This window comes from Bombus flavifrons, chromosome 14 (genome assembly GCF_040668555.2).
Source record: "Bombus flavifrons isolate JBK064 chromosome 14, iyBomFlav1_principal, whole genome shotgun sequence".
NCBI lineage: Eukaryota > Metazoa > Arthropoda > Insecta > Hymenoptera > Apidae > Bombus > Bombus flavifrons.
Genome location: NC_138455.1, coordinates 4,407,002 through 4,422,653, shown reverse-complemented (window position 1 = coordinate 4,422,653; position 15,652 = coordinate 4,407,002). Strand labels below are relative to the sequence as shown.

Below are 15,652 nucleotides of genomic sequence, written 5' to 3'. Positions count from 1 at the left end.
TGCTGACCAAATTCCTTTCTCAAATTCTTTTTCAAGATTATATCATCTTATTGTAATTCATATCTCCGCGGCGGAAAGCTGCATACATTTCTGGCTACGTAGGATTTATGAAAGTTTCTAAATAAAGTCATGAATATGCAGGGGTAAACTAGTGACAGGATTTTCCTATTAATCCGAGAATAAATAGATGAATCGTTTCTAGATTCATTAATAATATCTTCCAAAGTGGAATATTTTATATTCTATCAAGTAAAGAAAAATATCGATGTTGCCAATCTGTACGTTTTTATTGTTTTTAAAGGGATTGCCAAATTACACAAACAGTTCAGTTATTAATATTTTTAAGATCATTCATCTTTAAATCTACTTAGGTTCTCAAACAATTTGTAGCAATTTACAAGTTGAATTTAGTCTATTCTTAAACCCTTATAAATTTCCAAAAATTCTACTTTCACTATAAAATTACGCATCCTAAATTATTCAAAAGAGAAAGAACCAAACTCCGTTACTTGTCAGAGTCCAAGATACTCTCTATTGTTCGAAAAAAATTAGGGTTGAACGTCAATCACGATCGTTAACCCAATAAGGAATTCCTCAAAATAGGACAAAAGTCGCAAATCATTTCCAAGCATTCGAAGACGTGATTTCAAAAATTACGCGAGTTGCCCTGCAAAGACACCCATCCCTGTGGAACCCGGTGCTAACTGGCATTTAAGAGCCGCGAGCTTTTCTTAATTGGCCTTAATGATCGCACCCTCGAAAATGGGAAACGCTTGGCGCGTAATTCCCCGAATGTTTCCCCACCCTTTTGCCTGTAACCCTCTGCTCGTTCCAGTTCCAGTTCGGTTTTTTTCCACAGTTCCGACTGGCAGCAATTCTAAAGACACTTATTTCGTGAGCTTTGGGCCGCCTCTTCGTGTAACAATGACTGCACTTTGCGTCAAGGCCCGCGCGCCAACTTGACCCACTTGTCGCATTTTTTTTCTTCCTATTTATTTTTTAACCGGCAACAAGCGTGTGCTCGCGCTCGCGATTGACACACGAACAGAGGAAGAACCCGGGAGTCGTTTGGCCATGCACGTGAAAAAATTTCCACCGGCTTTTCATTCGATCGTGGAACACTAACGACTCGCACTAACGGTGCAAAGTCGCTTTGGGACGAGTTTTCCACGCTATACGTGGAATCGCGCGTTAAATCGCGACGAGAGATAGTTACGAGCCTGTTTCTCATCCTCTTGTACCGCGATTCCATGGGACTCTTCAAGCAATTCAGACGGCGGAATGATAAATGATGTTTTGAGTGACAACAGCGATGATGTTTTGTATTGAGAATACTGGATTAAAGATGACACTTCCAGTTTATACATCTACTTTACCAATTTAATAATTAATAATTGAAGTGCAGATTTTTACGCATTTAAAGAGGAAATTCGAATGTGCAAAATTGCACAGAATGCATAGAATACGAATGTAAAGTATCTAGAGCTTAGTGCTTTCTGTAATATTTGGTAGATAGAAGAATTTCCTACCGAGGTTCTGTTTTCTTAACTACGTTGTCAAAAACATGAATTTGCATAAAAATTCGCAGTTTACTAACTGTATTCGGAAATTGGCAAGTTACAAGTTCCAGACTTCTTTCTTAATTTTTTAATTTTCATAATTATTGTTTTATAGTATAATCAGACAACGCGTGATGTATAAAATGAACTCGTAAAATTGGTCACATCTTGCTGGAGTATTTATTGATATTAGTAGATAACCTGCAACTTGTAGAATTTTAATTTCATTTCTTGTAGAATTTTTCATGAGGGCCGTGAAATAAATAAAATAAATTATTCTAGCAAGTAAAATATTCAACCTATTTCTTTTCTATGGTACTATTTCAGCACTTACAGAAATTTAAACTTGGAATCTTCTTTTATTGGAAATGATTTATTGTTTAAAATAATTTACTCGGATGACAGCAATTACGGATTGCTGCGGTTTGCAATGTTTAATCATTTATATTTCATGTAACAGAAAATGCTTCATTTTACATTTGTAAATTTTGATTCCATTGTTGTTTAAACTTTAAATAAGCGATTATAATAGTTTGATCAGCGACTGTGAATGTAGAGTGCTCAATTATAAATATCAGGAGTAAGATATACAAGTTTTATTTGATTAAAATTTTTGGGAAGTTGGTAGAATATTTTCTGTTCGTTTCTGTTTAACTTCAACTGTAGATGGTGTAATTATACAAGGAAAAGTAGACTGTAAGAGTAGTAGAGGAACGAAGTTAATTCACATGTAAGTAATATGAAATATGTTTAAGCTGCTGTAATTTAAACGGCATGATTATACGAGCTGAAATAATCATAAAAATGTAGACCTAAAAGGGGGCCAGTTTGCCAGTTTCTGAGAAACTCTGAGAAACTGCGAGTTTCGTTCGCGGTTTAAAAATGTTTGCTATGTATTCGACGAAATATAACCTTTCCACTCTCATAGGGAATTTTTTATGAAAATGTAGACAGTTTAAAATCGATCCAAATACTTCCCTTTTTCCCATATTTCTGATACTCTAAAGAGAAGTCAAACAATCTGATAAATTTATTTTTGCTGATTTCCTAACTTTGATGTCAGTTAATGGCTTAAAAGAAACACTGTAATATGAGATAATTTTGAATGGAGAAGAAATTTGATAGGTTCAAAAATATAAGCCTTCTGAAAGCTTGTAACACGTATATAAAATTTTGTAAGAAACGGATAATATTAATTTAATTGTTACGTTAGTTCAACTTAATTAACTGATATCTATCTGTACAATTAATAGTCTTAACATTTTTTTACATGTTCAAGAAAATGGCAAAAACTTACGTATTATGTTTCTCACTTATGATCTTCGAATGTCTAACGCTCTAGTCATCATTCACACATTTACAGCTTTGCTTATAAATAATTTTCTCTCGCTGGACAAATTTCCATGAATCACGCGATTTTTCATCTTCTTCATTATCGAAGTAAGCATTCGATGATTATCCGGAATAACTTTTACTTAGCAGCACCGACTAATCTATAAATCATCCCCCCATAACAAATCCCCTCTTAACAAACAAGAAACTTAATAGCTACAGACGACGCAACTTTTGTTCTTTCATTCGTTCCCGTCACACGAACCAGTGAAAAATCTTAGCGCAACTAGCAGCAGACACAAGCTGGTCCACTGTCCGCCAAAAACCAGGACAGTGTAAGAAACACGGTCTGACACAAAACTCTGGCCAATAAAACACTGGCATCAAAAGCACCGGGCAAAAATACCAAAGTTGCCGCAGTTTTTCGCGCTAATTCGCGCTTCAACGCTTTTTGCTTAGGCGCGAACCTTCAAGAACTTTTATCGGGATAAGAACTTGCGATCTTAGCTTTGGTAAGCTTCTCTAGAACCTAATGTTAGCTACGATATTTTGAATTAGAAGCGCAGTTTTGTTATTTTCCATGTGTCAGTCTTCCTTATAACACGAGCACTAACAGCAGCCACTTAATTGTAAGATACGTACCTAATTAATGGATATAAAATATGCTTATAAAAAAGGTTATAAAATATCAGATTGAGTCTCTCAGAGGACGAACAGATTTACTTAGAATTTGACATCTTAAATGACAATCGATTTATTTTCATGAATTTATTTGTTGCAAAGAGATGATATAAAAAATTGCGAATTCCAAGGTGAGTTTTTGGTGAATAATATTTGTAATTATCATTTTCTGCTACGTCTCAATGAAATGGATTTAATCAGCATAGTTTCTAAGAGACTCAATTGTAAATCGTGGTCGAAAATTCAATTTTTTGGTATATTGTAAAAGAATATAAAACTGCTTGGGATTTAAATATCTGATATATTTGCTTTAAACCTTCGTGTTCCTCTATTCAATTATTAGAGACATGTTGAATAATTACGCAATTATATATAATCCCGATACAATAGTACACAAATGGAACAAAACTTGTTACAATTTCTATCTTAGAATTCAGAATTGATTCTGATTGATCGAAGTAACAATAAGAATGACTTAAACTCGTTGCCACGTATTTAACTAATCGAATAACTAACTGTAGCAAAAATTGGATTTTCCTGATTTACCATGATACAGTATGTAACAGCATTTTCAGTCACGTGGTCGAGCCACGACTATCCGTTTAAGTTTCAACATAAATATGTGGAGGTGTCGCGACGCACTCTGGAAGCGGCGTGTCTCGTTTCGTTACGGTGGTGGTAGGAGCCGGAAATTAAATGCAGATACCTCGATGCTCATTTCCAGTTTCGCAGTTAACAGCTAGTTTATCAACCGGCTCCCACTGCTCGCGACGAAACTATTTCAAACGTTGAATTGCTCGCGCGGTTCTGTCGATTATTATTGCCGGCGTGGCTGTGTAGAATCTATGGCTTGTTTTCAGGTTAATTCGAAGCACGTGATTCTTTCGTCAGTGATCGATCATGAGGAAGGTGATTGGATATTTGATATGAACCCATATTAATGAAGAGAAAATAATAAAATGAAAATTCCTCGGACATAGTCGAATGATTAAAATTCATCAAAAGTTCATTCATCATGAATTTCATTGTTCGCTTTTCCTTCATAATGGATATAATTTCAATCATTGCGGTATAGCGAATCTTCTTTTAAATCTCTGACGTTCCAAATTAAGTATGAATATTTCTTATTCATAGATTCATCTATACATTAATAAATCCTCACTCTTGGTTCGTTTGACAAATATTCGATCACCACTACAATAGCTTTCTTGGTATATGCAAAAACCGGTACAATTTTGCAATGCACACGCCTGATCAAAAGAGTTTGTACGGTTACTATATTTACTGCTTAAATTGAACAAAATTTACCTGCGTAATAAAAATACATTGTTAGGAAGAAATAAGTAAGTAAATATTTAACTTGATACTTTCTATGATAAAATACGCTATTAATATAATAAGATATTCTATAAAAAATATTCTGTGCGATTTAAAATTCTCACAACATCAAATAATCTGCACCAAAGCAAATAATCTACATCGAATCTATAGTTCTATTAAATATAGAGAATATCCTAAGATCTTTTAGAAAGAAATCTATAATTAATTTTACGTTCAATATTTGCAATGATTCAAACTAACCGTCATATTGATCGCCTCTAATTAAACCTGAAATTTAGACCAAAATTATACTCGGATCTTAACCTCATCTCAGAAATCGTACATTAATCTCAAAACCAACGTGTAGTATCTTGAAAAATCATCTCTCTGTCTGTCCTCTTAAATAAACCTTGAATTTCCCAGCGAGTGGAAATTTCGAGAGATTAGCATATTCAAATTCTCCAATAATTTGACTCCGGTCCTGCGATGACCTTGTCAGAAATTGCACTCCGTGATTACACATATACACGCCGCTGGCAATCAGAGACGACTAATTATGTATGTTGCACCGAGCTAAAGTTCGTCGTTGTGCCTTTCCACGGTTAAACCGGATGCTTCTCATATATCCCTGTAATCGATCTTCCGTCTTCATGCCTACGTAATTAACACGGATAATTCCGTGTGTCAATAATGCATTGGTCGGTTTACTTATAATGAACGACTAATCGAGGCTAATATTATGTGGGGACGTAATTAGGTGCATAGTACGAAACGGAACGTGTACGTTGCGTACCGATTATCGATATTGATACACAGACGTAGTAACTGTAGTAGGTCTTGAGGCGGTTTGCAAATATAATTTGACAATATAATAATAATATAATGATAATTTTGACAAATGTTTTCCATCGATCAAACAGTATAGTTATCGTCGATGACTATATCGAAGAATAGAAAAGAGCCCGATTTTTTCAGAAATTTGTTCGGTGCTACAATTCATTCGTTGACCTACTCTGTCACCGAGGACAAAAATAAGCGGCCAGATAGTGGAAATAGGTTCCAATAAAATTTCGATAAATATGGCTCGTTTACAGAAACGTAAATAATAATTTCAATTATTTATTAAGTAATCTTTATGTATGATAAGGTGTACCGAGTGTACAAAAAGATCGGGATAAAACTTATACTCATGTTTATGACGCCAAGCAGGTAAAAGAAGTTCGTATAAACTTACGTTCGAAGATGCTTGATCGAAGAGTTATAAGCGTTCAAAGATTTTCGGGAAAGTTGTTCTTGGTTTCTGAAAATATGATAGAAACAGGAGATCAGCTTTGGGAATATATCCAAAATTCATGGGAAAGTATTCATGCATTTACTATTATTTTTACAACGTCAAGTATATTCGAAAGGATTAGACAATCATTATTCGACGAGTGGAAATCTGCATTCTCGCAGAAGGCAGAAATTTCGAACATTTGTCATAACTGGCGAAACAGTTAATACAAATCTTTGGACGCTTGTAACTCTTCAATGAAACACTTTCGGGCACAAGTTTGTATGAACTACTTTGACTTCGTTACTCCACTTAACTTCCTTAACACGTAGCATAAGTTTTGTCCCGATCTTATCGGCAACCTGTATAATAAATGAAATATAAGTACGTAATACTAGTAATAATTCGATTAAATTTCATTCAGTGGAAGTAGTTCCACTATTTGTCTGTTTATTTTTTTCCCTAACTGTATGTCTTGGACTCTGTCGAGTTGCAAATATACACTGTTGTTGTTAATTCGTGGTACAAGTACAGTCAGACAGATTACATGGCTGAAAGTAGAATTAAAATGAAGAATAAGTTGAGAATTACGTTGAAATAACGAAAATAACGAGAATAACAATTACGTTGGAGGTTTAATTTTTCAGAAGGTCAAATTTGAAAATGTATGAAGTACGTGTGCACTGAGCACTATTTTTTCCATTTTTTCCTATTTTTTTCAAAACGGGGTCTTAAGCGAAAAGTCCCTACTCTACATTTTCGACTTATTTTCGCGTGTAGAATTAAAACCGGAGGGGGAAATGCAAGGAACACTAAAAATTATAACATTCTCGCAATAAATTCTCAGTATACGAACATCCAACGCCAATATGTATGCAAATTCGAAAGGGAACTCCGTGGCTGCTGTTTTAATATAAAATTCCCCCAGAAAAAAGCTCGTACCGTGTTGAATAGTACACGCAGAGAGTTTCCACTATCATGGATTCACTGGATTTTTAAAACTTGAACAATCTATGTAAATATAATTGATACGAGCTGAAATTCCCAAGCTACTGCGAACGACTGTAAAATCTTTTTTCGTGATGATCGTTCTTTTCAACGCGTTTTCGTGGTTCGTCGAACCTTCTATTTCAAACTTTGTGATGTTTCCAAATATTAGGAAGGAACAATATCGCGAAATACTTGTTAAGTCGCTTCACAAACAACGAATTATTTGATTGTTCTATTCAATGTAAAATTTTAAAATTAGAAAAGAGAAAACCTACACTAACCTGTAACTTGTAAATTCGTTGATATCGTTAGCCGGCAAATTATTACAGAAAAGTGTTCCGATAATTTTATCAAATTTACAAGTGATACGAAGTGAGTGATGAATTTTTATCGTACGATCAACTTTTACAATTTTATCGTATACTATAGTTATTAAACACATAATTGACAAGAAGGCAACGACGAGAAAAAAACAGGAGATGCCTAAGTAAAAAAGAATTGTTAAGGAAATTGGCAATCAGTCTAACTACATCACGCGGAATAAAGTCGGTGTTTCTTTAGTTAAAAGTAATGCTGTATCGGTTTAATCCGCTTGGAAAGCATCGATCGAATGTTTTCGAGGTCGATGCACGACTCTCGAACGAAGAGAACCCGTGAAATATTGCCAAGGCAACGTTCCGTTGCTTTCTCATAAACCACAGCTCTTCTTTCCGATTAATGGACGATTAAATTAAAATCGAAAATTTATCGAAACCCGCACGGGTTACGTTTCGATAGGATAATTTATATTTCGCGTGTACAGAGAAAAGCCATGAAAATCGCGCGATTATTCTCTCTGTTGAAAGAACTGGTACGAGAGAAACAAAAATCCACACGCAGTTTCTCTTTGTTCCCTCGAATATTTTGCATTTTAATGCACGAAAATAGAGAAAGGAAATGATGGTTAGGGAAATGGAAAATATTTTGCTACGTTGGTATGGATCGGTCGCCGAGTGAAAATATTCTCAGTTATCCGATAATAATTTCCCTTGATTTTCCGTGCATTCGGTTTTGTAATTAATTACCACATGTCGTTATTAATTTATCGGCTATTTACTCGGAGTGTTAATGAATTTCGTCTAAAATTGCATCCAGATAAAATCGTAATGGATCGTAGAATGGAGTAATTAACAAAAAGAACTTGCATCAAATTTGTAATATTCATACTAAATGAAATGTTTCATGAAAATTATCATTAGTCTACAGTTTGATGCATGGAAATATTTGACCAGTTGATTATCGCTTATATTAATTATATTATGCCATTATAGAAAAATAATATATTCAGAGCTATTCAAATACTTTCGTTAATACCTGTACGTCATTTTATTTTTATTATCCATTTTTAACTATATAATCTGTATGTATTATTCGCAAAACAATTTTTTTAACACTTTGTAACACTGTCGGTGGATCGAGAAACTGACTGAAATATCATGGATTATCGAAAAACTTCGTGATGACGTGATCTTCCTGAAAAAAATGGACGATGGACATAATTCTAAGTGCAAGGGAATTGTGTAACGCGTTTTTCGACTACAAAGCAGAGAATTTACCGGGAAACTCGATGACTGACCGCCAATTTCCTTCCGCTTTCTGCTCCCTGTTCCCAATTCTCCCACATTCTCGCTGGAAAAAGTCAGCTTCGCATTGCTCACACCTCGTTTCCACGGCCGGATATTAGAGTTTTATTGTCACGGGACACAATTATGTCTCCTCTGTCTATCATTCTCTTTTCTCTTCTTTACGAGCGGAATTCATCTTTGTCAGTCGCTAAAATCACAAATTGTAAGTGACGTTAACTTCAAAGGTTCGATAACTTTTCAGATAAATTCAGCTTCTTTCTTAATAAGAATTAATTTCTAGTATAATTTTTGTGACATATTCGTACCACTATTTTACAAGAAGAAAGAAAAAGAATAATTCCCTTTTTTGTAGATTTTGAAAATGGCTCCTTGTAATCAGGAAGCGCAGAATGAGGGAGGAAATTGTTGAAAACGAACTTACACCACTTTCAAAATAAGCGATTCATCTATTAATATATTTACTGTAAAGACATACTGACTAATTATTCCAACGCCCATCATAGATTTTATGTAACAGCAGGAATAGAATTTTCTCGAAATTGTTCAAAATTATTGAACTTACTTCAAAATTATTGTACAAGAAGTGCAGGAATATTCGTATAGAAAAATTCAAAACATTAAACCTCCGAGAATTAAAGTTGACTAAATGAGAGTCCTTTTAATTAACTTAACAGGAACAGAAACATAACGATATGATTCTCATTAGCGCTTAGTTTATTCAAGAAATTCCATCTCTCTATCTTCATTGCACCGATATAAATATTAAAATTCCACGACTTTATAATATCCTATATATAATTAAAATGAAAACGATTAAAATTAAAATCATCCTTGTGTTTCCTTCTAGATCTTGAAACAAAATTAGTGAAATTCAGATGGAATAAGTGCTCAGGTAGAGAGATGTATCTTTCCTAATTTATTAATAGAACCCTTTGTTCATCGAAACGAGGTGAATATTCAAAGAAAAGTGCACGTACGAAGACGACAGGCCATTTCTCTGGGTCTTCGAGGTAGCAGGTGCTGGCTCGCGTCTCCCTTTTTCTTTTCCCTCGACATGCTTTCCAGCAGTTTATCCTGAGGCTCAACCATTGCACGCCTTCCTCTTCGTGCTGCACGTTAGAGGGTCAATCTTATGCAATCTGTTGCCGTGGTAATTAAACATCATGATTTTTTAATGAAACTGTAGCGAACGCAAGGCCGCGATTTTAAATCTTCCTCTGTGAGTTATCATACTAAAAAAGTTCCGCCGCTGAATCGTACACTTTTTCCAACACAATTTTCTTCTCTGCTATATTACCTTTCGCTTTTTATCCTGGCTAAATATAAAAGCGTAAGATCTAGTTTAGAAGATATCTTATTGTTGGAATTTTATTTGTTAATAGGAATTTTAATAATACATTTTAACTAAAACAAAATTTTATCATCTTGAAACTTTATGGCCATAAAATCTTAAAATTTAATAAAAAAAAAAAAAAAAAAAATACCTCGAGAAAAGGTTTTCCATGTTTCCCTCGTGAACTAATGTACCTTCGTGTCCTTTCTTTTTTGTCGTGCCTTTAAAATAGTGTAATTTTGTACTGAATATTTGAACGTGGAAAATACTTGTAACAATTGATACAACTCGCCCATTATTCGAAAATGGTTCGAAACGATTCAAAGGTATCAAATGATTCTCGTGTCTGATAGAGCTCGGTAGTCTAACGTAATTGCGTTGTAAAGCTTTCAGTGTTTGATACCTGGCTTAAGTCGCATGCATAGATTGTGGCGTATGTATAGGCGCGAGACAGAAGTCGCACAGAAGTCCCTACAAATTGTGAACAAATGTTGGACGTGTTAACGAGTGGAATCGAAGGAGCGTAATTTTGCTGGATACATATCTGAAGGAAGTCAAAGTAATTCGATCGCGTAAAACCGATGATTATATCGTAACCTCGAATGTCGTTAAATTTTAGTCCAAGTAAAGTTCCGCTGAATTACAACGAGGGTTTAAAGACACGAACGTGCACGATATGTTAGAACTCAAAATTAAAATGCACACGATACAGTAAAACCTTTGATCGTGACAGATATAACAAAAGGTATGAGAAAGATATTGTTAGAATTATTCTCTACGGAATATCGTTAGAATTATAGTCTACAAAATATTGTGAAAATTATTCTCTATTATATTTTTCTCTCTGTATGTATATATAGTCATATGAAATTCTTCATTGACATTATAAAACAAATTCATCGCGCTACCTCTTGTATTGAGATCTTCACAAACTTCAGTACAGCATCTTTCAAAGATATCGATTAAAACCTTCAATGACAACAGACACAATTCTTCAATCCATATCGAAAAAGATTAATATTATTCAAAAGCAAAAACAAAAATCTGATAGTTCTTTCGAAACTAGGTCATTCGTAATATTACACATTTATGTTTCAAAAAATGTAAAGGAGGAGATAGAAAGAAGAGAAAAATAAAACATGTCTTGTTAACAATTCTCAAAATGTAGATTTGTATTACAATACGTAAATATCCTCCAGAAACAAAAAGGAAATCTCACAATACCTTATTAAGAACCCACGCTTCTAAAACAAAAAAAAAAGAAAAGGAACAAGATATAAGATTTAGGTTTAGAAAATAAATAAATACCTTTAATAATCCTCAAGAAGAATCGCCTAAAAGATAGTCAGCCTCTCCACGTGACTTGTAATTGATTCCAAGCTACTCTCGAAGTATCCTATCACTTTCTAAACCTACTCAGCGCACAGTCCCGGTTATTGGACTGTCGTAGCCGGCGTGGTCGATTGTTGTGGAAGCTGGACAGCGCCCACGTAACCGGAGAATCCCGTAAAAGAATGCCGGAACACGAAACCGACGAGTCATGAATAGATGAGAAGCAGATAAAATTGAAAAGTTTGCCACGTTTCCATAGGGATCCTGTACACAAGCTTGTGGCCAGGAGTCGCCACTTTCGGCTACTTGTAGCCGGCTGGACAGGGCTTATAGTTTCTCTTCTTCTTTGCCGCTGCGGGATTACGTCGCCGAGTTCATAACCGGTGCACATTCAACCACGGAAACGTTTCACCGTCCTCACCGCGATTTCCGATCTGCACCCGTGGAGAAAGAGGCTCTTTAGCCGCTCTCGCAGCCGCCTCACCCCATCCAATTTTAATCATTTCCACGCGATCCTTCCTGAAAGAAACGAGATATCGCTACCACCGGGAATCTGGCTGCGCTAAAATTCGGTCTTCACCTGTGGGTCGATTTTAAAGCGGCAGTCTTCCAAGGCATCGTGTTTTATGGAAAGAGACTCTGTTTGAATTTGGTTAGCGAAAGCGTTAAATGTGTTAGAATTGAAATTTTATTATGAGGAAGGTATTCAGTGGTATTGCTTTTTATCGTTTTCTAGCGTTCTTAACAAATTTTTCATGAATTTCTCCTTTATAGGGTGTGACGAATAGATTTGAATGGCCATGATGTACTTTGCTGAACAATTTTAATCTATAGTTATCATCTACAGTCTCGTTCATTTAATATTGATAAATAATAATGTCCGTAATAATGTAATATAATGATATAAAGATTATCTCGCTCGATGATCTCGTACGATTTTTCTCTAGTGTTCTTAAAAAATGTTTATAAGTTTCTGCTTTATAGTGTGATGAATAAATTTGAATGGTCATGGTGTATTTTCCTGAACAATTTTAATCTACAGCAATAATCTACAAACATTTAGTGAAATACATATTATGTTTCTCCAGTGTCCTTAGAAGGTTGTTAATAAATTTCATCTGTATGGCGAGATATTGAAAAAAATTCGAATGGCCATGACGTACCTCTTTGAACAATTTTGATCTACAATCGTAAGCTACAATCAATCCATGGAATACGAAAGTTATTTCTTCTTCTGCCTATATCAAAGGCTTTTCATTATTATACAAAATCACGTATCCATGTTAAGCTTTTTAATTGTTTATATTTATTCGAAAAATTCTCTGTTTTAATAATACCATGAATTAAAATGCTTCTTAACTTACCAACGTTCTAAATTAATGTCTACAGGCAACCATCGCCAGGGTCCGGCACAACCGGCACATCCACGGTTTCTTCGAGTGCCCCCGATGGAGAAAATGGCCAGAGCATCAGCTTGTACCCAGTGGGAAGCGTGGGTCCAACATCAACGAACCCAACAACTGCTGCACCAATCACAACCACAGCAACGATATCCTTGGCCACCCCTGGACCCAGGACCCAAGAACCTGGGCCAAGCATCACAAGAAGCGTATCAGCACCCACTGCACCCAGGCCAGTCGTTCAGCTGGCCAGCACTTCCAGCAATCCTGGCACACAGAAACACAGATTGAGGAGGACTATGAGTCGTACCGAGGCTATCAGGAAGTCAGTTTAATTTATTTAACATATTTCTCAATATATTCGCTATCAGCTTCACACGTGTGAGCGGCGTTCTCAAATTAATTTAGATTTAATTTTATGCCGATCCCATTAACCGTGCTTTCCATTAATTTCTTAATTCATTACATAAGTACACAATTAATATTCAGTTTTCTGGAACTTGGCAAGTGGAACATGGAAGTTCGTTTATTGCATGAAGATGGTATAAGATGATTATAATCGTTTGTTTTTTGAAAATTGAATATTAATTGTGTACTTATGTAATGAAATTAAGAACTAATGAAATCGAGAACTTGCGTAAGTTCGTTTAGTGCAAGAGGATGATAAAAAGAAGACTTCTAAGGGTTTAACATAACACTGTTCTGTTCAATTTATGGAGTTGATCAACGTACCTCATATTCAATTCATTTTGATTAAAGTAATATAAATCGCAAGCAATTACTATCTTTTTCTCAATATATCGCCTATAATCGCTTTAACCATTATAATACTATATACATTATAATCGACGCTGAAGTTATAAATTGAGTTTTATAATTTTCAAAAAAGATTGCTTTCTTTTGCAAAGATTCTGTATCAGTTATATACATTTCTAATATGTTATAACAATATATATTATATTACGAAATATATTCTATCAAATTCGCTATGGTAGCAAACATACCAATTATTTAAGATTGAATTCAATTCTCGATCGACCATTATTTCGACGTAAATTCTATCAGAATTCCAAGTGATCTAATACATCCAATGTACCATCCACGTAGTAGTTTACAGACATTCTTACTACATTAATCGAATTCGTGTGTAACGTTCGTTGTTCTCCTTTTTATTACGTGGTAGAAGAACGTAGATGGAACGCGCGGTGTAAATAGATTTTGTTGAACGAATAACTCGAACGGTGCTTTATTTTCTGTTTCAGCTACATCAGACGCGAAACAGCACAATTCTTCGGCGTGGACGAGGAGTCCGAGGCTGTGGAGAGACAAAGATGGTTGGATCGAAGACGAAGAATGGCATCGAGGAAATACGGTGCCCTTGTTCCGGAACACAGACCGCCGGATCCTGATATTACCAGGGACGTGCCAGATACTACCGAGGTGCCAGAAGTAAGTCAGCAGGTTATTAATACGTGAAAGTTGAAAAAACTTTACAGAAGTTACGTTAGACATGTACAAAGAAAAATAGTAGAAAAATAGTATACCTGGAATGAAAATGAAAAGCTCCCAATATCGATTAAGTATTTTTATTCTACTCCTTGTCATTTAACAAGAAAAAGTAATACGATGTGAGTGAAAAGCGAATGTACACCTTGAAGACACGAGATTTGTTCAAAACCTCTTACACATACCGTGACTAGGAAAGGTATTTGTACATTTGTTAATATATCATAGCATTTGTATACTTATATTGATTAAGTTTAAGTATATCAAGCTTGATATCATTTTGTAATATTTTCGCACGACTACGAAAATTCAATGCTATAAAAATTGAATGTGGAACCTGATAAAAAAGTTCTCCATTGGAAAACAAGAATATGTACAGATTACTTTTCATAGCCGCTACTGTATATCGCAATAATAATCGAAAAGTGATTGAAAAGATATAAAGTACGTAGTAAGTCAATATTATCCGAACTTCATTTTTCCCACTACGTGTGCTCATTTTTGTCTATATTTCGTTTATATTCGATCCATATACGTATTTCGCACAACGCGTCTCACTTGTGTATCGTTTGGCTGTCAAAAGAAGAAGAACGAAAGCCATTCCAGTGCCCGGCGGTTATGGCGCAATACATAATAACACGCCAGTAACGACGACAGGTGTCGCGATTAATCAATTTTCGCGTTTACTCTATGTGACATTTTTCGATAAATGCCACAAGCTCTTAAAATTCTAGTCTCCTTTTTCTAACATGCTGTATCTATTTGATTTACAGTATTTATCTTTCTATGATTTTTGTTGTTATATACAAAGGTTTATAAATTTGCAGCCCAAATGAACATAACAAATCCGAAGATGCAGGTCTTAATAAAATTACTATTCATGTTCTTTCCTTTTCTTGTAATTCCTTTTTCGTGCGTTCCTTAATCCTTCTTCTTGAAATTATGCTTCGTTTATATTAACGAGAAGAAATCCCAATCTTTAGAACTACGTTAATGCATAATATCTTTAATGCAATTGAAATTTATCAAAGCGCATATTCAAGGAAAATTGACCAAAGGGCAAAGAACTATTTTAATTTATATTATTTCTACTGCAACTGTCGATAAAATTCATCAAAGGACCTATAAGCGTTTCGTGGTATATCCGATACTCATATACATAAAACTCAACGAAACATCGTCAACCCGATGGTTAATTCGTCGTAGGCACGTTTATCGGTATAAAATTATTTCCATTAAAAGTTTTTCGCGACGAAGGCACGACGTACTTGGTCAAGTCGTGTAATCTAAAAGGAAACTCT

At 34.9% G+C, this 15,652-nt stretch overlaps 1 protein-coding gene and 1 long non-coding RNA gene across 6 annotated transcripts in view; one reads left to right on the top strand and one right to left on the bottom strand.

Annotated features, from left to right (window-relative positions):
- The window catches only part of rho-5 (rhomboid-5), a 284,621-nt gene that overhangs the window by 233,088 nt on the left and 35,881 nt on the right, over positions 1–15,652 (top strand). For all 5 annotated transcript variants that reach the window (XM_069127553.1, XM_069127552.1, XM_069127550.1 and 2 more), the window contains 2 exons: positions 12,835–13,170; positions 14,108–14,294. In XM_069127553.1, coding sequence (XP_068983654.1) covers positions 12,835–13,170; positions 14,108–14,294 — 523 coding nt within the window. The remainder of the gene's footprint in view (positions 1–12,834; positions 13,171–14,107; positions 14,295–15,652) is intronic.
- LOC138187084 (uncharacterized) overlaps positions 12,981–15,652 on the bottom strand; it is a 243,144-nt gene continuing 240,472 nt past the window's right edge. Inside the window, exon 3 of the long non-coding RNA XR_011175083.1 lies at positions 12,981–13,112. This is a non-coding gene — a long non-coding RNA (uncharacterized LOC138187084). The remainder of the gene's footprint in view (positions 13,113–15,652) is intronic.